This window comes from Scyliorhinus torazame, chromosome 2 (genome assembly GCF_047496885.1).
Source record: "Scyliorhinus torazame isolate Kashiwa2021f chromosome 2, sScyTor2.1, whole genome shotgun sequence".
Lineage (NCBI taxonomy): Eukaryota > Metazoa > Chordata > Chondrichthyes > Carcharhiniformes > Scyliorhinidae > Scyliorhinus > Scyliorhinus torazame.
The window spans coordinates 209,905,501-209,933,448 of record NC_092708.1 but is presented as its reverse complement, the minus strand read 5'-3'; the positions used below and the strand labels follow the sequence as shown (position 1 = coordinate 209,933,448).

The following is a 27,948-nucleotide window of genomic DNA, read 5'->3' as shown; positions in this document are numbered from 1 at the left end:
TGGTCATTATCTCCAAAGTGCTCTCCCACAAACAAATCTAACACTTGGCCCGGTTCATTATTCAGTACCAAACCCAATGTGGCCCCCCCTCTTGTCGGCCTATCCACATATTATGTCAGGAAACCCTCCTGCACACACTCTACAAAAACTGCCCCATCCGAACTGTTCGACCTATAGAGGTTCCAATCAATATTTGGAAAGTTAAAGTCACCCATGACAACTACCCTGAGACCTCCACGCCTATCCATAATCTGTTTTTCAATTTCTTCCTCCACATCTCTGTTACTATTTGGGGGCCTATAGAAAACACCTATTTCTAACTTCGGCCCATATTACCTCAGTCGGCAGATCCCCTTCGAACTGCCTTTCTGCAGCCGTTAAACTATCCTTGATTAACAATGCTACTCCTCCACCTCTTTTACCACCTTCCCTACTCTTACTGAAACATCTATACCCCGGAACTTCCAACAACCATGCCTGTCCCTATTCTAACCATGTCTCCGTAATGGCCACAACATCGTAGTCCCAAGTATCAATCCACGCTCCAAGTTCACCTGCCTTATTCCGGATGCTCCTTGCATTGAAATAGACACACTTCAACCCACCTTTTTGTCTGCCGGTACACTCCTGCGACCTTGATACCCTCCTCAGTACCTCACTACTCTCAACACTGGCTTCTGGACTACAGCTCGTTTTCCCAGCCCCCTGAAAAATTAGTTTAAACCCCCCTGAAGAGCCGTAGCAAATTTCCCTCCCAGGATATTGGTGCCCCTCTGGTTCAGGTGCAAACCGCCCTGTCTGTACAGGTCCCACCTTCCCCAGAATGTGCTCCGATTATCCACGTAACTGAAACCCTCCCTCCTACACCATCCCTGCAGCCACGTGTTTATCTGCAATCTCTCCCTGTTCCTCACCTCGCTAGCACGTGGCACCGGCAACAAACCAGAGATGACAACATGGTTTGTCCTGGCTCTCAGCTTTCACCCTAGCTCCCTAAATTCCTGTTTTAAATCACCGTCCCTTCTCTTACCTATGTCGTTGGTACCGATGTGTACCATGACTTGTGACTGTTCCCCCTCCCCTTAAGGATTCTGAAAACACGGTCCGAGACATCACAGGAGGCAACATACCATCTGTGAGTCTCTTTCGTTGCCACAGAACCGTCTATCTGTCCCTCTAACTATCGAGTCCCCAATAACTATTGCTCTCCTGCTCTCCCTCCTTCCCTTCTGAGCCACAGGGACAGACTCAGTGCTGGAGATCTGTTCACCGTGGCTTACCCCTGGTAGGTCGTGCCCCTCCATAGTATCCAAAGTGGTATACTTATTACTGAGCGGAACGACCACAGAGGATCCCTGCACTGACTGCTTCCTCACAGCCCCTGTCACCGTCACCCATCTATCTTGATTCTTCGGAGTAACGACATCCCTGAAGCTACTATCTATGACCACCTCTGCCTTCCGAATGATCCGAAGTTCATCCAGCTCCAGCTCCAGTTCCCTAACGTGTTTTCTGAGGAGCTGGAGATGGGTGCACTTTCCACAGGTGAAATTAGCAGGGACACTGATGGCGTCCCTCACCTCAAACATTCTGCAGGAGGAACATTGCACTGCCTTCCCTGCCATCCCCTATAGATAAAACAAGAAAAAGAAAGAAAGAGCTTACCTGTTATTCACTCTAACCCTTAGGTTAGAGGAGTTGGAAGGGTGGGGGACACTCTCAGTGTCGTGTCTAGGGTTTAGGAACCGCCCAACTTAAATACAGGTAAAAATAAAACACTTAACCAGCAACCACTGCGCCCCGCACGAGAACAGCAATCAGCTGTTATGGGCCCGCGAAAATTATTTAAATCTTTACTACTTACCCAGCAGTCACTCTGTCCTCACTCCGACCGGATTCAGCTGCAAACTCCCAACAGTATGTTTTTTTTTAATTTACTCACCTTCTCAGCTAGCACTCACTCAGCAACCACTGCGCCCCGCACGAGAACAGCAATCAGCTGTTATGGGCCCACGCAAACAATTTACATCTTTACTACTTACCCGGCAGTCACTCTGTCCTCACTCCGACCGGATTCAGCTGGAAACTCCCAACAGTAAGTTTTTAAAAAAATGTACTCCCATTCTCAGCAAGCACTCACTCAGCAACCACTGCGCCCCGCATGAGAACACCTCAGGGAAAAGAAAAACTACTTACCAGTCACCAGCCAATCCCTTACCTGCAGGCTGTGACATCACGGTTCAACTTCCTTCTATTTCTACCTGCCCTCAAGTCTCCCTCTTGATCTTTACTCGGCTGGGATCCTTACAGTGATTGGTGTTTTTTTTGGTAAGAGGAGGAGGTAGGGAGGGAAACACTGAAGAAGTGTTTGGGGTTTAACTGTCAGTTGACAACAGCTCCTCCACAAACCACCTTCTAGATACAGTGACCGCAATGCACTGATGCAAATTTTCCCCGCAACAGCCAATCAGCATCTCCACTCTGCTGCTCTCTGCTGGATTTACTACCAACTGCCGATCTGTGGAGTCACATGGTAGATCACCTTCACCACCTGCTGGCCGGAGGTCGTACATTGCTATGCATATGCATATCACTACAACCCCCTTCATTTGGAAATGTGAATGTTTAACAAATATAATTGTGCTTTACAAAACAAGATATGCATAATAATTTCAAACATGTCACATATACAAATCTTTTTTTTAATTTAGAGTACCCAATTCTTTTTTTTCCAATTAAGGGGCAATTTAGTGTGGCTAATCCACCTAACTGGCACATCTTTTGGGTTGTGGGGGTGAAATCCACACAGACACGGGGAGAATGTGCAAACTCCACATGGTAGTGGCCCAGAGCCGGGATTCGAACCCGGGTCCTCAGCGCCGTAGGCATCACTGCTAACCACTGCGCCACCATGCTGCCCTAACACATATACAAATTTAACTGTGCTTTACAAAACATGATATGCGTATCAATTTCAAAACATGTCCCTTGCACACAGTTTATTACACGTTCAATCTTTCTGGTTAACAACATCTTCGTGTTGGTCTCCTGAACCTTGACCGAATATGTGATCTTATTTCATCTTTCAAAAGAACGGTTTTCTGGCTGGTCTTTGAGTCACCAACTCTTTCAGCCTACTCAGTGTGTGTTCTTGTATATTGGCCTTATTGCCGATGCTTATGTCTTCACTGTCGCGGCTGCAACCTGCTCGACCAACTATGTCCTCGACTCTTCTCTTACCCTTCCTTCTCTTTTTTATAATCAGCTCTTTCCTTCTCCTTTTCTTCTTAGCTTTAGTGGCATCATCCGTGAAGTTGGTGCGGTTCACATTCACATCTGCCTGTGCAAGTAGAGCACCATTCTTGCTACTGGTCTCGGCTAAGGGATTAGCTGCTTCTGGATCCCTTGCTGCAATAGCTGCTTCTGGATCTCATGCTGCAATAGCTGCTTCTGGATCTTTTGCTGTGCGAGCTGTTTCTGGCTCTTCTGTTATAATGCCTATTTCTGGAGCCTTTGTTGGATTGAGGGGTTTTGGTTGATCCATGGTGTTTGCGTTCGAATGCTGTACTGCATTCCCATCAACTGGTGAGGCATCCAATGTTGGCACATATTGCTTTTGCAATTGCAGGCAAGTTTGCGACTTCAGGAATGATCTGCAAACCCTTGCATTCCAGTCGGTATCCAAGCTGGATCAATGTCCTCAACATTAAGCATTACTTCTTCACTTTATGTTTTAGTCTCAATTAGTGGCTCATCCTCATCTGATATAATGATACATGCTTTGTCTGTTGTTGTAGAACTGCGCAAAAATGGATCCATCTGATATTGCTGCAAGTTTTTTTATGGAGTGGCCTCGAGTACTTGGGAATTCAGTGCAGGATCCATTCCGTGGGCATAGGATAATTCATTATACTTCTTTGGAGCCAATTTCTCCAAAATGGGGATTATTTCTTCAATTACCAGTTGGCTGTTTGCAGTTAATTTGCTCTCAGCTAATTTGTCTCCTGTTGCAATCTCACTTTCAGCCTTTCACACTCATCGTTGTCCTGTACAGATTGGATACTTCTTGTTATCACCTTGTGACTCATGCCAAATAAACTAAATAAACATCCATAGTCTACCTCTTCCGGCTCACCATCTGATTCTTCACTTTTCTCATCGTAATCATCATCATCGTAACCATCATATGCTGTAGCTTCTCCTGTGAAGTACACTGCTCCTGGAATTATGTGTTCAAGCAAGAAGGGATCAATTTCAAAGTTGGCAGCGAGTCTTGCTGCAGAACCTACATGCAGATCTCCATGCTCTCGAACTTCAGGAGGACTAAAAAAATTAAAGAGTCATTTGATACAGTTTACATAACTGTTTTGCCAGTGCCCCGACCATTATGCTTAGCTTCATTTTAACGGTTTTCAATGTGATGTTTTTTCCCTTCTTCCAGTCGATCTGGCACCCTGTGCATCCTGTGATTTTTGATTAATCAAAGAAGAAAAAGTCTGACTCAGCAGGCTACGATTCCATCTGGTATGTTTTTGTCACTGCTTCATTTGTGAAATACTCATTTGACTCAAACTTAAACTCCAGAGTAAAATTCATCGGGTGTCCAGGAACTGAAAATGTCACTTTTAAATCTTGTAAATGTCTTAAGATACATTCTGGGAGGGCAGCACGGTGGCGCAGTGGGTTAGCCCTGTTGCCTCATGGTGCCGAGGTTCCAGGTTCAATCCCAGCTCTGAAATGAAATGAAAATCGCTTATTGTCACAAGTAGGCTTCAAATGAAGTCACTGTGAAAAGCCCCTAGTCGCCACATTCCAGCACCTGTTCGGGGAGGCTGGTACAGGAATCGAACCGTGCTGCTGGCCTGCCTTGGTCTGCTTTAAAAGCCAGTGATTTAGCCCAGTGTGCTAAACCAGCCCCTGGGTCACTGTCCGTGTGGAGTTTGCACATTCTCCCCATGTTTGCGTGGGTTTCGCCTCCACAACCTAAAGATGTACAGCCTAGGTGAATTGACCATGCTAAATTGCCCCTTAATTGGAAAAAATGAATTGGGTATTCTAAATTTATTTTAAAAAAGATAGGTTCTGGAATTCCTTTTGGCTCCTCTATCTGGTTTATCTTTCTCCACCTTAACTTTTGCTTTCACTTTTGCTTTCATCCCACCAGATAACTGCTCCACTTCACCTTGTTGCCATTTGCAATGATCCCCTGTCGCAGCACTGTCTGGAATGTACGCCTCTCAATTAGGTTCAGTGCCTCACATGCTTCCGCTCCTATGATGGACTCCCATTCCATGTCCACAATGGAAAATTTAACGGTGTAACTTCTGTTGTGTACCCATGCTTCGAGCTCACATCCACCTCACGTCGCAATCTCCATCCCACTGTAGTCTCTAGGCAGACTTGTTTGTTGGTGACTGTCAGTTTGACTCTCAGCCTGTTCAAATCTGAAAAACTGATGAGGTTGCCCCTTGCTCCCATGTCGAACTTGCATTTAATTAAAGTGCCATTCAGCATCAATAGAATTGTCCACCTGTCTTCCATGGTATCAACATCACCATGGCTATTGTTGCCACTATTGGTGAGTAAGACTTCTTTACTTTGCATATTCGGACTCGTATTCTCCTCAGTCAAAATCAGATCAACGAAAAACAGGTCTTCAATGCACATCTCATCAACCACATTGACTGATGTGTTTGGTCCACTGTTGGACGTGAAATACATTCCCTCGCAAAGTGATTTGCTCTGCCACACTTGGAACACACCTTCCTGCTGTTTTGTCACATAGGCCTGTAGTTTTCCCCTCCAATCCGCCATGTAGGACGACATGGCGCGGTTTTGCCAACATATAGTCCTTTTGGGTCCACGTGCGAATTTGTGCTGCCATGACGAATAATATGTCAATGAAGTTTAATGCCAAAATGACTTTGTCCGCTACTGGCGAGGGCAGGGGGGCTTACAGGCAGCAGGGGTCGGCTGAGGATATCCGCATATGCAATCTGTGCACCTGGATGATGTTCAAATGTGTATTCGTTTACCACCAACAGCAAATCCCACCGTTGGATCTTGGCCGACGTTATCAGCGGTATCAATTTATCTTCCTTGGTCAGGCCAAGTAAGGGCTTACTGATGAAATTTCTTAACTGCAAAAATCATGACCAGTCCTTCCTTTTCAATTTGTTATGTGTCGGCCAGAGATCTGGACGCGTAAGCTATTGGCCTTTCCGTTCCATCGTCCCAGCGATGGGACACTACCCCAATGCCATATGGAAAGGCATCACACGTGAGGGAGGGCAACTTCGACAGGTCGTAATGTGTCAACAATTTTGAAGATAGCAGTTGCCACTTCGCCCTGGCGAATGCTTTCACTTGCAGTGCCTTCCACGCCTATTTCTGATTCTTTTTTAGTAGACGTGTAGAAGCACCAATAAGGTACCCAAGTTTGGGAATTTCCCGTAATAGTTGAGGAACGACCTCTGCTCTGTTGTGTTCTCAGGTTTCAGGGCACCCTTAATAAAATCATAGAATCAGAATTTACAGTGCAGAAGGAGGCCATTCGGCCCATCAAGGTTGTGCCGGCCCTTGGAAAGAGCACCCATGCCCCCACCCTATCCTCATAACCCAGTAACCCCACCTAATCTTTTGGACACCATTGGACAATTTAGCACAGCCAATCCACCTAGTCTCCACATCTTTGGACTGTGGGAAGAAACCGGAGCCCACGGAGGAATCCCATGCAGTCACCCGAGGCCGAAATTGAACTCGGGTCCCTGGAGCTGTGAGGCAGCAATGCAAACCACTTTTAGTGGCCCGGACTTTTTCATCCACTGGGTGAAGCCCATCTTTATCAACGTGGTAACCCAAATATGTGAACTTTTTCACCTGGAAGACATACTTGCTCCTTTTCAGGCAGACACCCACATTGGAGAACCATCAAAGGATTTCTTCTAGGTTGCCCAGGTATTCCTTCTCGGTGGCTGCTGTAATAAGTACATCGTCCAGCTAGACAGCAGCCCTGCGGAGCCCCTGGAGGTTCTTTTCCATCACCTGCTGGAAAATTGATGACACCCCGAATGGAAGCCGGGTGTACTCGTAAAAACCCCTGAGTGTTGACGGTGATGTATTTTCTAGACAGCACATCCAACTCCAGCTGGAGGTATGTGTAGCTCAGTCCAAAGATGTGCAGGTTAGGTGGATCGGCCATGCTAAATTGCCCATAGGTGGTGTTACGGGGGTAGGGTGGGGGACTGGGCCTAGGTGGGGTGCTCTTTCAGAGGGCAGGTGCAGACTCAATGGGCTGAATGGCCTCTTCCTGCACTGTAGGGATCCTATGTGGTTTCTAGCTTCTCGAATGAGCGACCCGAAGCTAACTTTGCATATAGGTCCTGTACGCATGGCATGGGGTCCCTGTCCAGGCAAGAGGCCCTGTTGACCATCATTTTGTAATTGCCACACAGGCAAACGGACTTGTCCGGCTTCAGCACCGAGACCACTGACGCTGCACCATTCTGCAAATTGGACTGGGCTTACAATGCCCAAATTCTCTAGCTATTTCCGTTTGTCATCCACCTTCGTCATCTGGCCGTATGGGACCAGAGGGGTTCTAAAATATTTTGGCTGGGCCTATAGGTCAACGTAGAATTTAGCTGTGGCCCCCTTTGCCTTGCCCAAGCTGTCCTGTAAAACCTCTGGATACTTTCTGAGGACTTCGTATAAACCCCAGAACCCATCCAGAAGATATGGCACCAGTCCAGGCAGAGGTTTTATGACCAGTCACATCCTAGGCAGCTGGGTTCAGGCCCCTGCACCACTACCAGCGGTAGCCGGACGGACTGCTGTCCATGGGTAACTGGGTCACCGTGGTCCCAATGGTGGTCAATGGTTCTCTGGTGTATGTTGCCAGCCGGGCCTTGGTATCCTTCAAGCCCAAGTTCTGCATCCCCAAAGAGAATTTATGGAATATCTGCTGTCCAATAATTGAAACAACAGCCCCTGTATCAATTTCCATCTCCAAGGGCTGACCATTAACTTGGAGGGTTATTCTTATTGGGGCTACTTTGGGAACCCTAATGCAGTTTAACTGCATGAAGTTGTCACCTTCGGGCAGATCAATGTGTAAAGCCCTGGCTCAGGGCGCTTGTCAACTGGCCAGGGCGATGTGTTCGATTTGATTCTGGTAGCCTCAACCGTCACGATTTCTGCGACCACAAGTGCAGCACTGTTGAGGATACTCCTCTCTATTCTCTCGGGAGATGTCCTGTCGGGCTGTGGCGGGCCTTGGCCAACAGGTCTGACCACGGCGCTGTTTTGGAGGTAAGTAGGTCACGTAAGCCCTATCCTTGGGGAGGCATTGCTGGTCGGAATGGGAGCCGGCCAATGGTGTGCACGTCGTAGTCCATGGAACCCTGGAGTTCCTGAACCCCCACTTTCTGTGTTCTCGTGGGAGAGTGAAAGTTCTATGGCCTTTTTAGATACAAGGCCAGTTCCACTAACAGCTTCCTTTGAGTCGCCTTATTGCTTATGCCACACACTAACCAATCTCTCAACACCTCAGAGAGGGAGGAACCAAAGTCACAATGCTCAGCTAACTTGCGAAGGCGCATCAATAATTCCATAACCGATTCCCCAGGGGTACGCCCGGCTGTATTAAGACGGTATCTCTGCATTATTATGATGACTTAGGGTCGTAATGATTCACAATGAGTACCATGAGTTCGCTGAAGGTTCTCGAGTCCGGGGCCATCGAGTAGGTGAGTGTCTTGATTACGCGGCTTTCAGTCCCAAGGTCTCAATTAGGACTACTGCTCTCGCCAGTCCCAGTTCGGTCCAGCTTTAATGAGGCTCTGTCCACTAGCGGGGGAGCTCATATTCCATGAGTCCCACGGGGAGATCAATTCGGGTGTTCTCATGGGTCTCGTGTGGGTTATTACAAATTCTTTAAAGGTCCTGCTACTGCTTCCTTAAGGGATTCCAGGATATTCCCAATGATAAATGGTGGGTTAATAAGGCCTATAGTTTCCTGCTTTGTGTCTGCCACCTTTCTTGAATAGGGGTATTACATTCTTGTTTTTCCAATCCACTGGAATCTTTCCAGAATTTAGGGAATTTTGGAAAATTACAACCAATAAAACAGTAATAAAAATAGGTTAGCTTCGTTCAACTATTTAGATTCTTGGATGTATTGAAACCTTAATAAATATTCAATTATGTCAGATTTAAAATTATAGTTCCTTGATACATTAAAGTTTCTTCAGAGGACTTCCGATTGTGGCATGTAGGTGGAGGTCGCATGTTTGGTGGCTCCTGCCAGAGTTGTCCTTCTTAGGTTCTTTACATCCAGATTTTGGGAAAATTCTTCTGTGAGAAGTTGTGGGAAGGTCTGAGGCATTTCAAGAATGTCAAAAACCAGAAACAAAGAACCCAGGGAGAAAGGGAGTGAGCGAAAGTTCACCGTCAAATGTGGCGAGGAGTTCAGTGGGAGAAAAGATGGCAGGAGCAAGCTCATCGGGTGGGGCCGTGTCCATCACGGTGATAAAGATGGTTGAAGTGATGGCTGGGGAGTTTAAGCGGCTGTTCTCAAAACATCTCAGACAGAGATGATGTCCTAGCCTCAGGAGTGGGTGGGTGAGAACCTTTTCCGATGAGAGTGGAGTTGGTGAAAACTTCGAGAGCGGTGCGGGAGCAAGGAAAGAAAATGGAAGGGGTGGAGGAGGAGGCATTTTCAGGGCATAGTGACCAGTTCACCTTGATGGGTGAGGAGTTGCGGAAGGTGGCAGAGAGCAACAGAAGGTTGAGAACCAAAGTAGAGGACCTGGAGAACAGGTAATGAAGGCAGAATTTGAGGATTGTGGGTGTGCCTGAGGGGGTGGCCAAGTTGATGGGGGATGGGACGACCCCTCCCAGTACGAATTGCACAGGGGCCATCGGTCCCTCCGGCCGAAACCAAGAACGAATCAAACGCGCCGAGAGCTGTGATCATCTGCTTTCACAATTTGCAAGTGAAGGAGAACGTGCTGAGGTGGTCAAAGCAGAAGCAGGGGTTGGAATGGGATGGCAATGGTATATCTACATACCAGGATCTGATAACGGAGCTGGCGAGGAGAAGGGCTGCCTTCAGGCAGTCTGAGACAGCTTGGAAAAACGTAACGTGCGGTTTGGTGTGGTCTACCTGGCGAAGCTAAGGGTTACGCATAAGGGCAGGGACTACTACTTTGAGGCGGTGGCGGAGGAATGGAGGGGATGAGACTGGGTGAGGAGTTATCAAGAGGAAATGATTGGGGGGTTTCTGGGAAGGAGGGGGAAGAGGGGGTGGTGACAGTTACTAGGGCCGGCTGGGTCTCACCTGTCAGGCGGGGCCTAGGGGGATAGTCCTGGCGGGTAGGAAGGCCGGGGGGTATGAGAGACCCCCGGTCAGAGTGGTGTTGTGGAACGCGTGGGTGTTAGGGGGATATGTGAAGAGAGCGTGAGTTTTCTCGCACTTGAAGGGCCTGAAAGCGGACATGGTGCTTTTACAGGAGATCCATCTAAGGGTAAAGGACTAGATGAAGCTGAGGAAGGGCTCAGTGAGCCAGGTATTTAATTCAGACTTCGATGTCAGGGCCCATGAGGGATGGGGTGGGGGCCATACTGCAGGGTAAACAATGGAGAAGGTGGTGGCGGACTGGGGGGAAGGTATGGAATAGTGACGGGTGCATTGGGAGGGAGGCTGGTGGTGCTGGTTCGTTTGTATGCCCCAAATTGGGACCACTCTGGGTTTGTGAGAAAAATGCTAGTGGCCATACTGGATTTGGATACTCACTAGTTGATATAGGGAGGGGCTGGAATACGGTGCTGCACCCGAAGGTAGACAGGTCCCGGCCACGTCCACTGGCCCCTTTCAGGGGAAGGAGGGGTGTTGGGGCCGGGAAGCGGGGGGGGGGGGGGAGGTAAAGGTGTTGTCCAGGTTCATGAAGGAGATGGGAGGATGTATCCGTGGACGTTTTTACGTCCGCGTGATAGGGAGTATTCGTTCTTTGCGCCGGTGCGTAAGGTGTCCTCAAGGATCGGCTTTTTTGTGGTGGGGAAGGTACTGCGAGCTGGGGTAAAGAAGGCAGAGAATTCAATGACCATGATATCGGACCATGCTCCGCACAGTATGGATGTGGTCTTGGAGAAGGGTCCAGCCCAGAGGCTGGCATGGAGGTTAGATGTGGGTTTGATGGCAGACCTGAACTTTTGCACTTAAATGGGGAAGGTGATTGAGGAGTATGTAGAGTTTAACTGGAATGGTGGTCTGGGAGGAGTTGAAGGCATTAGTGAGGGGCAAGGTAATTTCATTCAAGGCGAAGGTGGTTAGGAAGGCGCGGAAGGAATGGCAGCGGTTGATAAGAGGAAATGGGAGACATGGGCAGGACTTGGAGCCGGGACATTTGGTGAGGAGAAAAGAGTTACAACCGAAGTTTGCTTTTCTATCCATGGGGCAGGCGGTTTGGCAGCTGAGGCGGGTCGACTTTGAGTATGGTGAGAAGGTCAGTCGATTGCTGGCGGGCTAGCTCCATTGGCACGTAACCGCGAGGGAGATTGTGCTGATTAGGGATCGGACGGGTGGGGTGATGGTGGCGCCGGAGCAGGTGAATTGAAGACTTTTAGGAACTTGAGAAGTCAGAGCTGCTGGAGGATGAATCGTAGATTCGAAAATTTCTGGAGTGATTGGAGTGTCTGGATGAGGGAGAGGAGGAGAGGGCGGGATTGGAGGAACCAGTGGGGCTGGAAGAAGTGCAGACAGCAATAGGGAAGATACAGTTGGGTAAGGCATCGGGACCGAATGGGATCCCGGTGGAATTTTATAAAAAATTCAAAGATAAGTTGGCACCGCTGATGGTCGAAATGTTTGAGGATGCGATAGTTAGGGGAGTATTGCCGGAGATGATGGAGCAGGCATTTATCTCACTATTACTTAAAAAGGAGAAGGATCCGGTGGAGTGTGCGTCATACAGGCCCATTTCTCTACTGAATGTGGATGATTAGGTATTGGGGAAGGTGTTGACGGTGAGGTTAGAGGAGTGCCTTTTGAAGGTGTTGGGGAGGATCAGACGGGGTTCGTCAAGGGCAGGCAGCTGTCTTTGAATTTGCGGCGGCTGCTGATTGTGGTACTTTCTCCAGCAGAAGGGAGCAAGAGGTGGTGGTGGCATTAGATGCGGAGAAGGTGTTTGACAGACTGGGGTGGAGTTATTAGTTTGCGGTGCTGAAGAAATTTTGGTTTGCGCCTAAGTTTGTGGCAAGGGTGAAATTGTTATTCAAGGATCCAACAGCATGTGTGTGGATGAACGATATGAATTTGGGGTACTTTCCAGTATTTCGGGGAACGGGGTACAGATGCCCCATGTTCCCCCTTCTGTTCGCACTGGTGATTGAGCCCTTGGCCATTGCGCTGAGGGGTTTGGACTTATGAAAGGGGATAGTGAGGAGGGAGTGGAGGCTATGGTGTCTCTGTACATGGATGATCGGCTGTTGTACACCTCGGACTCGAGTTTGTCGGTGATGGATATAATGGGGTAAAGGAAATTTGGGGTGTTTTCGGGGTATAAGTTAAATTTAGTGAAAAGCGAATATTTTGTGGTGTCTTCTCCAGGTGCAGGGGAGTAGGAGGGTTGCCATTCTGGGTAGCGACAACTCATTTTAGATATTTGAGGGTGCAGGTTGCGCGGGATTGGCACAACTTTGTCAGCTTAATTTTATGTGTCTGGTGGGAAGGGTGAAGGAGGATTTTATACGATGGGATAGTCTCTTGACGCTGGCAGGCTGGGTGCGGGCAGTAAAGATGAAAATTCTGCCATGGTTCCTGTTTCTGTTCCAGTGTCTGCTGGCCTTTTTGCCAAAGTCATTTTTTAGCGGGGTGGACAGACTGGTCTTGTCTCTTGTGTGGGCAGGGAAGGTGGCCAGGATAAAGAAAGCAGTGCTCCAAAGAACTTGTTATACTATTACTGGGCAGCGAATGTGGGGAAGATGCGAGGTTGGAGTAGAGAGGCAGAGGCTTTCTGGGTGCGGATGGATGGGGGTTCTTGTAAAGGCTCGGGGTTGCGGGTGCTGGCAACGGCGCCACTACCGTTCATCCCAGGGGAATAGTCGGGTAGTCCTGTGGTGGTAACCACGCTGAGGATCTGGAGGCAATTCCGACAGCACTTTAATTTGAGGGCAGGCTCGAGGGTGATGCCGATAAGAGAGAACCATGGGTTTGAGCCAGGGAGGATGGATGCGTGGTTTCGGGGACGGGAGGAGAGAGGAGTGAAAGAGATGAAGGAACTGTTTTTGGAGGAGCGGTTTGCAAGCTTGGAGGAGTTGAGGGTGAAGTTTGCGCTCCTGCGGGAGGAGGGTTTCAAGTATACGCAGGTGTGGAACTATGCAAGAAAGATCTCAAACTTTCAGGTGGCACCATCCTCCTTATTGCTGGAGGAGGTGCTGTCGGTGGGGGTGCTGGAGGGTGGGGTCGATTCGGCAATTTACGGTAGGATCATTGAGGAGGATAAAGTGTCCATGGAAGGGATTAAGGCCAAGTGGGAGGAAGAGTTAGGGATGGTGTTGGAAGAGGGTGTTGGAAGGGTCAATGCCTCAACCTCGAGCACGAGGCTTGGGTTGATTCAAGTAAAAGTGGTATACAGGGTGCCCTTAACCAAAGCGAGGATGAGTTGGCTGTTTGAGGGGGTGGAGGATAGCTGCGAGCATTGTGGGAAGGGCCCAGCCAATCATGTCCATATGTTCTGGTCCTGCCCGAAGTTCGAGAAATTTTGGGGATTGTTTTCAGCACGATGTCTGAGGTTCTACATGTGGATTTGGTGGCGGGTTCCCTGGGGGCCATATGCCGGAGTTGCAGATGGGTGCAAGGGCAGATGTCTTGAACTTCACCTCATTGATCGTTCACAGGCAGGTTATGTTGGGGCGGAGATCAGCTTCTCCCCTATGTACCTCGTGTAGTCGGGGAGTCTAATGAAGTTCCTGTATTTGGGGAAGGTGAAATTTGCTCTGAGAGGGGCAGATGAGGGGTTCCACAAGAAATGGGGTTTGTTTATCTTACACTTTGGGGATCTGGTTGCCGTCAAAGGGTGTGGAGGGGGTTGTTCGGGGGCGGTGACTTTGAGGTTGTGTTTAATTGTTGTAAAAATGTTAAAGCGTTGAAGGTTTGAATAAAAATATATATTTTTTTAACTTTATTCAGTATTTCTTATGCAAAAGAAAACATCAATACCTTCCTGCTGATATTTCTGGATTCATCTTGTTTTGATGTTTTAAACAGAGCACTGCCTCCAACTGTCTCCTGTCCTCTGCAGAAATCATTGACTTTTATCAAGTGTATGATCCACTGCTATTGGCCTTGCTCCGGTGCTTTCTTTACATGATAATTAAAAATTTGAGCCTAGGTAGAGTGTTGTGACAGGTTATTCAATACTTTGAGAGATCACCCCTCAGTTTAACTGTCCCCTTACCAGACTACCACAAAGTTTACACACGTGGATGAGGGTCACAGGTTGGCAATTAATAGGAGGATCATGGCTGTGCTTTCCCACCTTAATCCAGAGCCACTGAAGTGAACTGTAATTCCCATTTCTTCCTGTTTAACAGGTACTAAACCCACTGGCCAAATGCATCCTCAATAAGAGTCCATATATTATCTATATCTTGATCAAAGTACTTAAAGTAGTCAGTTCATCCAATTTTAATTTGCCTTTCATATTTTTGCTATTTATGAATGATCCATTGGTTATTTTAAACACATTCGACAATGCACTTAGAGGGCGATAGTGAAGTACAAAATAAAACCACTTAAGAATCCTTTGTGAAGCTCTAAACCATTCCGAATGGAACAAAACTAGTTTAGCAGTGATGTAAAATTCAGTTTTGTATCACAAATTTTGAACAGTTAATTTTGTTACACAAAGTCGATTGTGTTATCTGATACATATGTATTATGGGCAGCACAGTAGCACAGTGGTTAGCACTGCTGCTTCACAGCACCGGATTCCAAGGTTGGATTCCCAGTGGCTTGGGTCACTTCTGTGCGGAGTCTGTACGTTCCCCCGTATCTGCGTGGGTTTCCTCCGGGTGCTCCCGTTTCCTCTCACATGTCCCGAAAGACGTGCTTGTTGGGTGAATTGGACATTCTGAATTCTCCCTCAGTGTACCCAAACAGGCGCCGGAGTGTGGCGACTAGGGGATTTTCACAGTAACTTCATTGTAGTGTTAATGTAAGTCTACTTGTGACAATAATAAAGATTATTATTATATAATATCTGACATATATGTGTGTGTGTATGCAAGTGTTTTTGTACCAAGTATTGTTATATTAATTTGAAAATCTAATTTAAACACATTTTAGCAGCTAATATGATAAAATCTGGAGATTGAAACAATGAAAGAAAATGAAATTGTAACAATGGGCATCTTAAAAAAAGGTGCACCTCAATGTGTGATAATAGTGAATTACATTTGAAATTTCTAAAATTTTTAAGTGTCTACTGATATTAACTCAATCGCCCCAATATTAACAGGGTGGTGGGGAGGTGAGGTCCTGTTGACCTTAATGGCATAGCTTAATTTTCATTTTTTAGGTCTATTATCCACCTGGCAGTCTGCCAAATGGACAGCCTGGCTGGCAGCCAGGAGGAAAAGCTAGCAGCCAGGGATCCTTGGGGACGATCTCTGGCAATTGAGAGGAGGGGAGGTAACTGCAGCGGTGGTTTGTAGACATACAGAAGTTCCGGTAAAACTGAAGTCAATAGGGATTGGGGAAAAACTCTCCTCTGGCTAAAGTCACACTTAGCAAAAAACAAGATGCTTGTGGATTTTGGAGGTCAATAATCCTCAGGACTTTGCTGTCCAATCAACTTCAGAGACTTTAAACAATCACTTCCCTTCTATTAAAAAGTCTGAAACTGGAATGTTTGCTGATGATTGTAGTGCATCCATTTGCACTATATTTGCATTTGCAACTCTTCAGATAGTGAAGTAAGCTTGCATGCAACAAGACTTGGACAATATTCAGGCTTGGGCTGATAAGTGGCAAGTAACATTTGCACCACACAAGTAAGTATTGAGCTCATATAATTTACAGTGCAGAAGGAGACCACTCGGCCCATCGAGTCTGCACCGGCCCTTGGAAAGAGCACCCCACTTAAGCCCACACCTTCAACCTATCCCCGTAACCCAGTAACTCCAGCTAACTTTTTTGGACACTAAGACTAATTTAGCATTGCCAATCTACCTAACCTGCACATCTTTGAACTGTGGGAGGAAACCGGAGCACCCGGTGGAAACCCACTCAGACACGGTCAGAACATGCAGACTCTGCACAGACAGTGACCCAAGCCGGGAATTGAACCTGGGACTCTGGAGCTGTGAAGCAACTGTGCTAACCTCTGTGCTACCATGCTGCCTCTAAATGACCATATCTAATTGGAGAGAGCCTAACCACTTGCCCTGAACATTTCATGGGGTTACTATTCCTGAACCCTCCACATCAAAATCCTGGTGGTCACCAGTTGAAACTTAAGTGGATCAACCACATAAACAGTGTGGTTGGGTTGCAAGAACAGATCGGAGGCTGGGCAATTTGCAGCAGGTAACTCACCTTCTCACTCGCTAAGCCTTTCTGCCATCTTCAACGCAAGCGAGGAATGCCTTGGAATACTCCTTATTTAGCCAGATGAGTTCAGCTTCATAACACCCAAGAAGCTTGACATCATCGAGGACAAAGAAATCTGCTTGATTAGCACCCCATCTATTACTGGCTCATTGTTGCTGCTCTTTGCACTATCTGCAAAATGCACTGCTGCATCTCACAAGGGCTTCTTCAACAGCATCTTCCAAATCCACTACCTCAATTGCCTAGAACAGGGTTTTTCAAAGAGCACGTCGTGACCTGCAGGTGGGTAGCAGGTAGGTGTTGGGTGGGTCGCGGAGCGATCAGTGGCGGCATGCATACGGTGGTTCCCATTTCAGGAGAAGCACCCAACAGCTGCTACTGGCATTGTTATTGAGAATGGTAGCCGCTGCTGCCTTTTAAATGAGAGGAAATGAGGCTGTGTGCAGCCTTCTGCCAGAAGCGGCAGCAGTGAGCAGGCCACGCATACATCCTTTGTACATCCTTTTGGCACCAAATCACAGAGAGCTCCTTCCATTTTTTGGCTGCTGGAAAACAAGGTAAGAGGACTGTGAAGATGAATCATTTTCTTACAAGAGGTGGCCAGGGACACAAATACCTACTGAATAGGATCTCACAACTGATTCTGCTGGGGGAGCTGCTCAGGAGCGCCCAGAGCCAGACAGAGCAGTGCTAGTGTTAGCTCTGTACAAAGCTCCAAGGCCTCTGGTTAACAGCCTATAAAGAAGAAATTCAACTCGGGAACAAAGCAACATAAAAATTATTTCTTGAGGTATTGCTTTGGCAATTGTGCCAATGCAAATACAGGTGCACATGTGTTATATGCAGAGAAGTATGGCAAATAGGTTTAGCACAGGGCTAAATAGCTGGCTTTTAAAGCAGACCAAGGCAGGCCAGCGGCACGGTTCAATTCCCGTACCAGCCTCCCCAAACAGGCGCCGGAATGTGGCGACTAGGGGCTTTTCACAGTAACTTCATTTGAAGCCTACTTGTGACAATAAATGATTTTCATTTCATTTCATTTTCATTTCAAATAGCGGAGAAGTTTCAGATTTTGAAAGAGAATTTATTTTGAGTTAGAAACCCCAGAGTCAGTTATTAACTTACAGCTGACTCCAAATGGAAAGACTATGCTGCTGTACCTTGCCTGTGAGAGCACATTACAAACACTAGGCCAAAAAGTCCATGAAGCTGTCAGAATTCTGAAGGAGCATCTCCCAGGAGTAGCCAGTGCTGAGTAAAACAAGCATTTTGTTGCTATTGCCCTTCATGACGACCTACATGTGCGAGGTTGAATTTTCCATTCTCACAAAGTTGAAGATGGCACAAAGAAACTGCCTGAAGTGTGTACCTTATATGTGCATAGCCTTCTCATCCTGTGAGCCTGATTGGAGTGAGAATGTGATGAGCAAGCAAGCTCCTCCCTTTTGCATTAGAGGTAAACGAACGTGACATGTGTCATGAAGGTCGGTCGGTGTGGGTCGCGAAGGTTGGCTGGTATGGGTCACATAGGTCAGCCAGGGTGAGTCACAAAGGTCAGCCAGGGTGAATCCCAAAGGTTGGCCAGTTGGCAAAAGTGGGTCCCTGGAAAAAGAGTTTAGAAAACACTTGCCTAGAAGGATAAGGAGAGCAGGTGCATGAAAACACCACTAACTAAAGCTTCCCCTCTATCACACATAACCCTGGAAATCTATTGCTATTAATTCATCTTCAATGGTTCCAAATCTTGGAACTCCCTACCTGAAGTGCTGTGTGTGTACCATCATCACCCAAACTGCAGAGGTTAAAGAAGGTTCAGAGGTTCACCACCACATTCTCAAGGGCAATTAGGGATAGATAAAAATACTGCCCTTGCCAGTGACCCATAAGGTATGAGCGGATAAAATAAAATAGAGTCTTAACATTAAAAGCTTCAATCATATATCCTTTGTATTTCAGTGATGAAAATAGGCCAAGTCACCAAGTTTACCCTGATAACTGACAGCACCAAGACTGGCTGTCACTTGGGCCATTTCCTCTCTACTTTCTCCATCTCTTCATATCTCCCATCATATATTCTTATTTCCTATCAACTAAAATCCTCATGTTCCTGTCCAATTGCCTCATTACACTATTTGTTTATCTTCAATGATTTATCACCTATAATTTGTTGGGTTGGTCTTATTGATATAGGACAAAAGCAAGGAGGTTATACTAAACCTTTATAAAACATTGGATAGTCTTCAGTGTTCCTTCTGGGAGAAACATCTTTAGGAAGGATCTTAAGGCCTAGGAAAGGGTGCAGAAGAAATTTGCTAGAATAGTACCAAGGATGAGGGATTTCAGTTATGTGGAGTGACTAAAAGATCAATGGTTGTTCTCCTGAGAACAGAGAAGGTTAGGTGGAGATTTGATGGACGTAGTCAAAGCTATGAATGGCTTTGATAGAGTAAATGAGGAAAAATTGTTTCCAGTGACATAAGAGTCAGCAACCAAAGGACAAAGATTTAAGGTAATTGGCAAAAGAATCAGAGATGACATGAGAAAACATTTTATTTTTACACAGTGAGTGGTGACAATCAGGAATGCACTGCCTGAAATGGCGATGGAAGCCAGCTCAGTAGCAACATTCAAAGAGATTAATGAAATACTCAGAGGTGAAACATTTTCTGGGCTTGTGGAAAAAGAGCATGGGAGTGTGATTAATTGGATAGCTCTTCCAAAGAACTAGCAAAGGTACAAAGCCTACAGTTTGCAAACCCCAAATGCATACTGCATACTTTGGACCATGCCCCTTATTTGGCCTGGAATTTATTTTCTGACCTGAGTGATCAACTCAACCCACATTTTCTTGAAAACTGCAAACTGGCTTCATCCAATATATGTAGCTGGTGAACAGCAATTGTGATGATAAGGAATTTTGTGGGGCTTCTTGGAGTCCTGGCCCAGTGCAGATTTACTCCCACTAATGATGATCTGAGATTTTGATTAATTTCCTTTCTAACAATATACGTGACCGTCAATCCAGCATGATAGAATCTTTCCCAATAGCTGCCCATGCAGCACTGTTTTGAAAAGATTCTGAAAATTAAAGTATTTAACATCTATCAGTTCCAATTATCCACTAATTTGTCACGTTAATCAGTTTACAGGGGCACAGCCCTCTTTTGTGCTAATCTGGGAATCTTACTCACTTGTCACCTCTCCAGGTTATTAGAAACCACTGCCCAAAATGAAGGACATTTAAATTAAAATTCTAAAACTGCATTTTTCAATTTCTGCTATTATTGTTATATCACAATTCTTCTGTGATTGCAATCATTTTAATAACACAGCTATGGTCATTGTCAACATGCTTCCTGGCATTACAGATGCAGTGCTCGTACACTCTGGACTTAGTTTTCAGTCAGCAAAAAGTTAATATTGAAGGATTTTTCTCAAATCAGAGGGAAATGATTTTAATAAATTCACTACCCCAAAAAACCCTTCTGATTTATTGGTACAAATTGGTCATTTCCTCTTTTTAATTCCTCACATAGTGAAGCAATCTATACATTAAACAACAAGACCTGGACAATATGCAGGCATGGACTGATAAATGCTAAGTAACATGCACAACACATAAATGTTGAGTAATGGCTATATCTAATGAGAGTGTAAACCACCTCTTGTTGACATTCAATGGAATTACCATCACTAAATCCACCTGCCACAAGTATCCTGGGGTGAGGGGGAGTTGACACACTCAACCTATTTAATCACATTATGAATGCACTTTCCTTGGGGTGGGATTCAAACCCGGAGCTTCTGGTTCCGCTCCGCAAGACCTCTGGTTCACCATTTACCAGTAACTTAATTGTACCAGCTACATAAATATTGTGGCTGCAGGAGCAGGTCAGCAGATAAATAAACTGCTGATGATTAATTAATCTTCTTTCCAAAATCTATAAGGCACAGAACAGGATTGTGATGGTAAAGTCTCCACGTGTCTGGATGAATACAGCTCCAACAACACTCAAGATGTTTCATACTTTTAAGGAAAAGCAGCCTACTCGATTGCCACCCCATCCACATCTTACAAATTAACTCCCAACCATTGGCTTTTGTGGGTGCCATCTAAAAACTATGCAACAAAGACTCACCGATACTTTTTCAACAGCATCTTCCAAACCCTTAACCTCTAATGCCTAAAAGAATAAATAGCAGGTGCATAGAAACACCATTGACTGAGAGTTTCTCTCGAAGTCACACGCGGTCCAGACTGGGAAATATATTTCTATTCCATCATTATTGCTGGATCAAAATTCTGGATCTCCCTGTCTAATAGCAGTTTGCATGTACCTACACCACAGGGGCACCAGTGATTCCAGAAGGAGGTACATCACCACCTATTAGAGATGGTTATTAAATGCTGGTCTTATCAGTGATGCCCTCATCTCTTGAACAAATGAAAAAAACTTGTGATCATGAGCTTCCCTCCAGTCAATTTGAATTAGTCCAGATATCAAAAAACTATTAATCAGCAAAATTAATGGCATGCAGAGTACCTCTCCGGTTTTTCTGAAGCATTCAAGGTTAAATGTCATCAGATTCAGGTTCCTGATCAATCTTTAGTGCCTTAAACCAAGCTAAGGCCATTTATGCATTTACATTTAAGAGGTCAATGTCAAAAGCATTTGTACCTGCCACCGCATCACCTTTAACAGTGAAAATGAATACAAAATATGTATTTAACATTTCAGCCACATTCTCCTCCTCAATTCAAACCATCATGCTAAATCTATGAACTCTGTGGCTTTTCTGGCTTCTAACAAAATGTTTACCATGGGAATGCCACCTGATCCGTTTTTTCCCCCAATGTCTTTCTGACATTCAATTGTGGCTTTAGTTAGCTTCAGCTGTTTCTTTACATGTAATCTTGGCATTGTTTTATACTTTACGAAATATTTATTTGTGAGGCTACTTTCCTGATGTACCTTCATTCCTTAAATGACACCTTCCAAACCCATGACCGCTACCATTTAGAAGGACAAGGGCAGCAGACACATGGAAACACCATCATCTGGAAGTTCCCCTCTAAGACAATCATCATCCTGACTTGGAAATATATCGCCGTTCCTTCACTGTCATTGAGCCAGAGGGTGGTGAGCATCTGGAAATAGCTGCCAGAGGCAGTGGTAGAGGCGGGTACAATTTTTTTCTTTAAAAAGGTAAGACAGTTATGGGCAGGGTAGGTATAGAGGGATATGGGCCAAATGCAGGCAAGTGGGACTAGCTTAGTGATAGAAACTGGGCAGCATGGACAAGCTGGGCAAAAAGGGCCTGTTTCCAAGCTGTAAACATCTATGACTCTATGACTCAAAACCCTGGAACTCACTCCCTCACAAACTTACATCACATGCATTGCAGTGGTTTAAGTGATTCAAATGATTGCAGTGGGCAGCACAGTGGCACAGTGAGTAGCACTGTTGCTTCACAGCGCCAGGGTCCCAGGTTCGATTCCCGGCTTGGGTCACTGTCTGTGCGGAGTCTGCACGTTCTCCCTGTGCCTGCGTGGGTTTCCTCCAGGTTTCCTCCCACAAGTCCTGAAAGATGTGCTGTTAGGTGAATTGGACATTCTGAATTCTCCCTTTGTGTACCCAACCAGGCGCCGGAATGTGGCGACTAGGGGCTTTTCACAGTAACTTTGTTGCAGTGTTAATGTAAACGTACTTGTGACAATAAAGATTATTATTATTATATAAAAAAAGAAGGCAGCTCTTCACCACCTTCTCAAGGCCAAGTAGGGATTGGCAATAAATGCAGGCCCAACCATCAATGCCCATATCCGGTAAATTAATGAAAAAAGGTCACTTAGATTTCAGCTCAGTTTATACTCTCATTATGAAAATCGAAAATGCAAGATTTTCTGACGATATATTTAAATAACCTTATTTTCTCTCCCTATTACTACCACCATCCAACACATCCCAATCTCCATTTCTAAAACCTTTATTTATACCTGAAAATGACCCCATTCTTACAGCAGGTACCAAATTGTCTGCAGCAGTAATTCTCCCAGCCAACTGAAATCTGATGGCACGATGATTACTACTGATGCAAATTGAGAGGTCATTCAGACATGTGTTCCCATTAGAAACAATGGGTGGGAATATAATTCATCATACATTTTCTATCTAAAATTTTAATAAAGTGTGCCGAATTGGACCACCTAGATAGTTCTTTCTGACAGCTGTCCAGTTACAATGATGGGCCGGGTGGCTTCCTTCTGTGCTGTGAAATTCTACAGTTCCTACATGTGAAATCAGATATCATGTCAGGAGTACCGATACCAATTAAATCCAATAAATTACTTCCCAATATGCTGAATAAAGAATAAATTCTGCAGCACCTACACTATCGTTTCCCTGTCATCCTATCTATTGAATAAGGTGACACATCATAATTTCTAAACAATTTATCATTATTTCAACAATATGTATAGCCTTTTGGTTTAAAGTACAGTATCTGTGCTTCAAATAGGATAAATTAAGTGATTGACAAAACTTCTGGGGGTCTAAAACAGCCCCTATATTCTTAAAGAATTTGGCTTTACATTGCCCAAGTCTTGATCCTTTTAAAATATTTATCAGGTTGGTAAGTCTAAAGAGATTGCAGCCCTGGTGCTGAGATTTTATAAGAGGCCATTGCCTGAATCGCTCCTGCTTGCGCTGACACAAAGGAAGAAAGGACATTAATCGGAAAGCAGAGTACATTATTCTTTCTTAGGGAATGCAGGCTTGAAGTGGTCTGACTTGGCCTCGCCTCCGTGCTAGGGTGAGGGATTTACCTGCAGAATGAGCTTCTCTCCCCCGGTGAGCTGGTGGCGTACTCCTGAACGCCACATCCTACTGCGATGGCGGCTGCCCCTTGAACAATTCCAGTAGCCAACTGCATCGCAATGCCAGGCGGCGCCTTCCCGGGTGGAGGCCGCTGTCAGGATCGGCTCACTCCTGAAGGAGAGGGCCCGCTTCCTGGTTACAAACGGCCGTAGACTGCACGCTAGCTCCTGGATTCCGTACCGCACCACTCCATTGTATTTCCCCCCAGGAACTGCAACGTCCAAATGTGAGGTTACAATGGCTGCAGACAGTAATTTCAGCTGCAATTACGTTTTTCAGTGCGAGGTTTGCCAATTCTGGCGCAACAGAAAAAAAAATTATTTTCGTCTTATTTGTATAGTTAGCTAAGGAGCATTGAACGCAAAATAACAAAATATTATGCCGAATTAATCATTGCAATATTGTCCGTTAGTAAAACAAGTCTTTGGTAACGAGTAGCTGGCAGGTGCAAAAGACGAACGTGTAAAGGTTTTTGCTTCCATTAGAACTGGGCTATAATTCATGTATCAGAAGCGTGTGAATTCTACTCGGATCTTTAAAAACCTATTTTGGCACTCACCCTGTATCAACCTCATTGAAGGGTCAAAGTTTATAATGCAGGACAGCTCCAATATTAAGGGATGAGAGGGGAAGGGGATAAATCTTGAGGCGAATAGGAAAAAAATAAGGATGCTCCGGGTTGCGAACGTTTTAAGGTTCCAAGAATAAAACAACCTGATGAACTTCGCTTTCAAAACTGAGAATAATATGAGAAAAATCCACACGAGAGCGTTTATGTAAGTGTATGCAGAAGAAATCTTAGAGGACCAAAGACTTTTAGAAATTAAACTTGAGATTACCTACTCAGGAATGTTAAAGGCACATGGAAAGATGGCCCACTTTTTGGGAGCAGTACGAACAGCTTGAACAGTCTGAATTTCTTGAGATCTGGTTATCATCAATTATGCTGTTACAAAACTCCGTTCTCCCATCGCCCCTATGTTTACCAACCTACATTGGTTCCCGATATCGCAACGCTTGAATTTAAAAATTCTCATTTTGCTGTTCAAATTCCTTCCTGGCTTTGCCCTTCCCTTGAAACCTCTGAGAACACTGCCTCTTATGTTCCCTACTTCCTTCGCCCCTCTATTGCTGACTGGCTTTCAATCATCTGAAATCCTTCTTCCTTTCTCCGCACCTTTTTCTCCTCCTCTAAGAAACTGCTTACAACCTACTGCTCAGAGCAAGCTTTTAGCTACCAGACGTAATGTCTTCTCTTTTGGCTGGGTGTCAGTTTTAGCCTGACTACTCTCAGGGATGTGGAGATGCTGGCGAGGGACTGGGGTGGTCACAGAAAGAAGTCTTACAACACTAGGTTTATCTAGAATCACTAGCTTTCGGAGCATAATACAGGCTTACTGTAACGAAGTCGCCACATTCCCGCTCCTGCTCAGGTACACAGAGGGAGATTTCAGAATGTCCAAATTACCTTTCGGGACTTGTGGGAGGAAACCAGAGCACCCAGAGGAAACCCATGCAGACACGGGGAGAACATGCAGACTCCGCACAGACAGTGACCCAAGCCGGGAATTGAACCTGGGATCTGGCACTGTGAAGCCATAGTTTTAACCACTGTCTACCGTGCTGCCCTGTGTTTTAACCTGGTGTTGTAAGACTTCTTACTGTACTCTTAGGGAAATGCTTTGGTACGCTTTACTACATTAAAGGCGCAACATAAATGCAAGTTATTATTGACAGTGAGTCTGTGTCCAAACAGCAACAATACCATCTTTCAAGTTTTACCTGGTGGCATTATGGAATTCAGAGAGATTTCAGGTGAATTAATACAATTATACTCCAAACAAATCACAGACTTGGTGCAAGTGATGAAAGGTTGTTAACTGACTGTTAACTCTGCTCCTCTCTCCAGAGATGCTGCTGGACCTGCCTAGTATTTCTATCAGTTTCTGTTTTCATTTCAGATTTCCAACAGCTGCGGTATTTTGCTTTGATTTGGTACAAGTGATGGCAGTGTTAAATTAAGTTTTTGTTACAGTTTTAATTTCCAGCGTATTTTATAATTTTCCATCGTATTTTATAATTCATGTGAATGGTTATTTAACAGGTCTGTACACTATAATTTGCTGAGGAGCCGGGTTCGATCCCAGCCCCGAATATTGTCCATGTGGAGTTTGCACATCCCCCCACCGCCCTGTCTGCATGGGTCTCACCCCCACAACCCAAAGATGTGGGCAGGTGGATTGGCCACGCTAAATTGTCCCTTAATTGGATTTTTTTAAAATGGACTATGTTACTGAAATTGTATTCAGGAATTAATAAATTAAGAGCATAATAGTTCGCGAAAATTAGAGTAAGGTTATTTTAAGCAGTATTTCAAAACGCAAATGTGGCACTTCAGCAAACAAAACCCGAACTCTGAAACAAAGCTATCGTTTCCGCTAATTGTTGTCGAGAAACTGATGTGTGTGATGGTCCGAACCCAAGCATTTTCCCCAATTTGCTTTACAAGTCCAAGACGGTGACCCGGTATTACAATCATGGATTCACCCAAAATTCGGAATATGTAACATCTTATGTACACGCTTTTATGCAAAATCGTGAGGAAAGAATAGATGAGTGGAATATGGTAGTCAATTGTTTACTTACTTGTTGTTCATTCTAAAACAACAATTTACAAATCCCTACAACCTTAAGTGTTCAGGACTGATCGAAAAATTGACACCAAACAATGTTTTTCTAACAGTCATACTGTACTATCTGCAATAATTTCTCTTCGATATACTTGGGATGTAAATCCCAGATTACCGAAGATACCTGGCTTGTTTCCGAAAGGTGCACCATTATATTTTGCGATTAACAACTCAATGATAATTTAAGAAATTATTAACATTCAAGTCGCCAGGATAGTAATCTGGTAAACTGATCGCCACCAGCAGTATAAATCAAAAACTGCAGTTATATTTTCTAAACATTTCTTATACATGTGCATATAGACCTAGCTTGATGGTGTATCCATGCTTGCCTCTCTTTAGATTAATTCTGCTAATGGTTCCAAGGCGTTTTTCCTACTCTTAAAACGATAACTTCTTTAACGGGAGTTAAAACATTAAAATGGCACGAAATGAATGTCACTAAAATTAATGTTCCTGTGTAATATTTTAAGCTTTGATCGACTGCATTCAAAATGGAATCGATGCTATTAAAGGGCAGTTGTTCCCTATTCTAATGCTCCGACCAACTACCTTAGCGGAAGAATATCTAACATTGTTGTGAGGATTTTAAGTAGGACAACGTTAAAGTTGAAATGCGGGGTAAGCTTTCAAACCAACATCAGACGAGCAATTCGTTGCATTCGATTTTATCTAAGTATAGAAGTTTCCGATTTGTGAATGTCTGAAGTTGGTGGGACCGTTATTACTCTCCAATGAGAAAATTCGAATTTCTCACTGGTTCATTTTTGCGGTGTATGGTTTTCCATAACTGAACCACACCCAACCAAAACCACCAGGGCTACTTTACAGGTAACTGTACTTTCCAAGTTATGCAATAATGGAACACTCGCATTTTTAGAGTTTTACATTCACCTTCTGTGGTCTTGTGTTTTTTTTTGTGAAATTGTAACAATTCGGTGCTTCCGTTAGCCCCGTTAAAACTATTTATTCCATTACCTAGATATCATGGCATCATTGCGTAAGCTTTTGTCTAGCAATTGCTTACATTTCATCATGCGCATGCAGTTCTCAGTTTACGTTCTCTCTTGCTGCACCGTTTTCTTGTCCACATTATCCTTATTAATATTAAACATTAAAATCTCTGCAAGACGTGCCAGATCATCGACATGGATACCAGTATTACACGTGAGAACACCACCCACCAGGTACGTGGTACATACTCATGCGACTCGGCCAACGTTGTCTACCTCATACGCTGCAGGGAAGGATGTCCCGAAGCGTGGTACATTGGAGAGACCATGCAACGCTGCGACAACGAATGAACAGACATCGCGCGACAATCACCAGGCAGGAATGTTCCCTTCCAGTCGGGGAACACTTCAGCAGTCAAGGGCATTCAGCCTCTGATCTCTGGGTAAGCGTTCTCCAAGGCGGCCCTCAGGACGCGCGACAACGCAGAATCGCCGAGCAGAAACTTATAGCCAGGTTCCGCACACATGAGTGCGACCTCAACCGGGACGTGGGATTCATGTCGCATTACATTCATCCCCCACCATCTGGCCTGTGAAATCCTACCAACTGTCCTGGCTTGACACAATTCACACCTCTTTAACCTGGGGTTCCCCCATCTCTGGATCTGTAAAGATTTAATCACCTGCTAATGGTCGCATTCCAAGCATTGTCTGGCATCTTTGAATTTGTCGATATATATGTTTCTGGAACATACCTCTTCATTCACCTGAGGAAGGAGCAGCGCTCCGAAAGCTAGTGACATCGAAACAAACCT

The 27,948-nt window shown here is 45.2% G+C and overlaps 1 protein-coding gene across 5 annotated transcripts in view; it reads right to left on the bottom strand.

Annotated features, from left to right (window-relative positions):
• LOC140395470 (zinc finger protein Helios-like) overlaps positions 1 to 27,948 on the bottom strand; it is a 419,920-nt gene that overhangs the window by 195,970 nt on the left and 196,002 nt on the right. For 2 of the 5 annotated variants that reach the window (XM_072483265.1, XM_072483313.1), the window contains exon 1: positions 23,439 to 23,992. The exons of 1 other annotated variant lie outside the window; for it this stretch is intronic. In XM_072483265.1, the coding sequence (XP_072339366.1) occupies positions 23,439 to 23,495 (57 nt within the window). In that variant the 5' untranslated portion in view covers positions 23,496 to 23,992. Of the gene's footprint in view, positions 1 to 23,438; positions 23,993 to 27,948 lie in introns of those variants that run through there. 2 more of the 5 variants (XM_072483257.1, XM_072483302.1) reach the window with 2 other exon arrangements.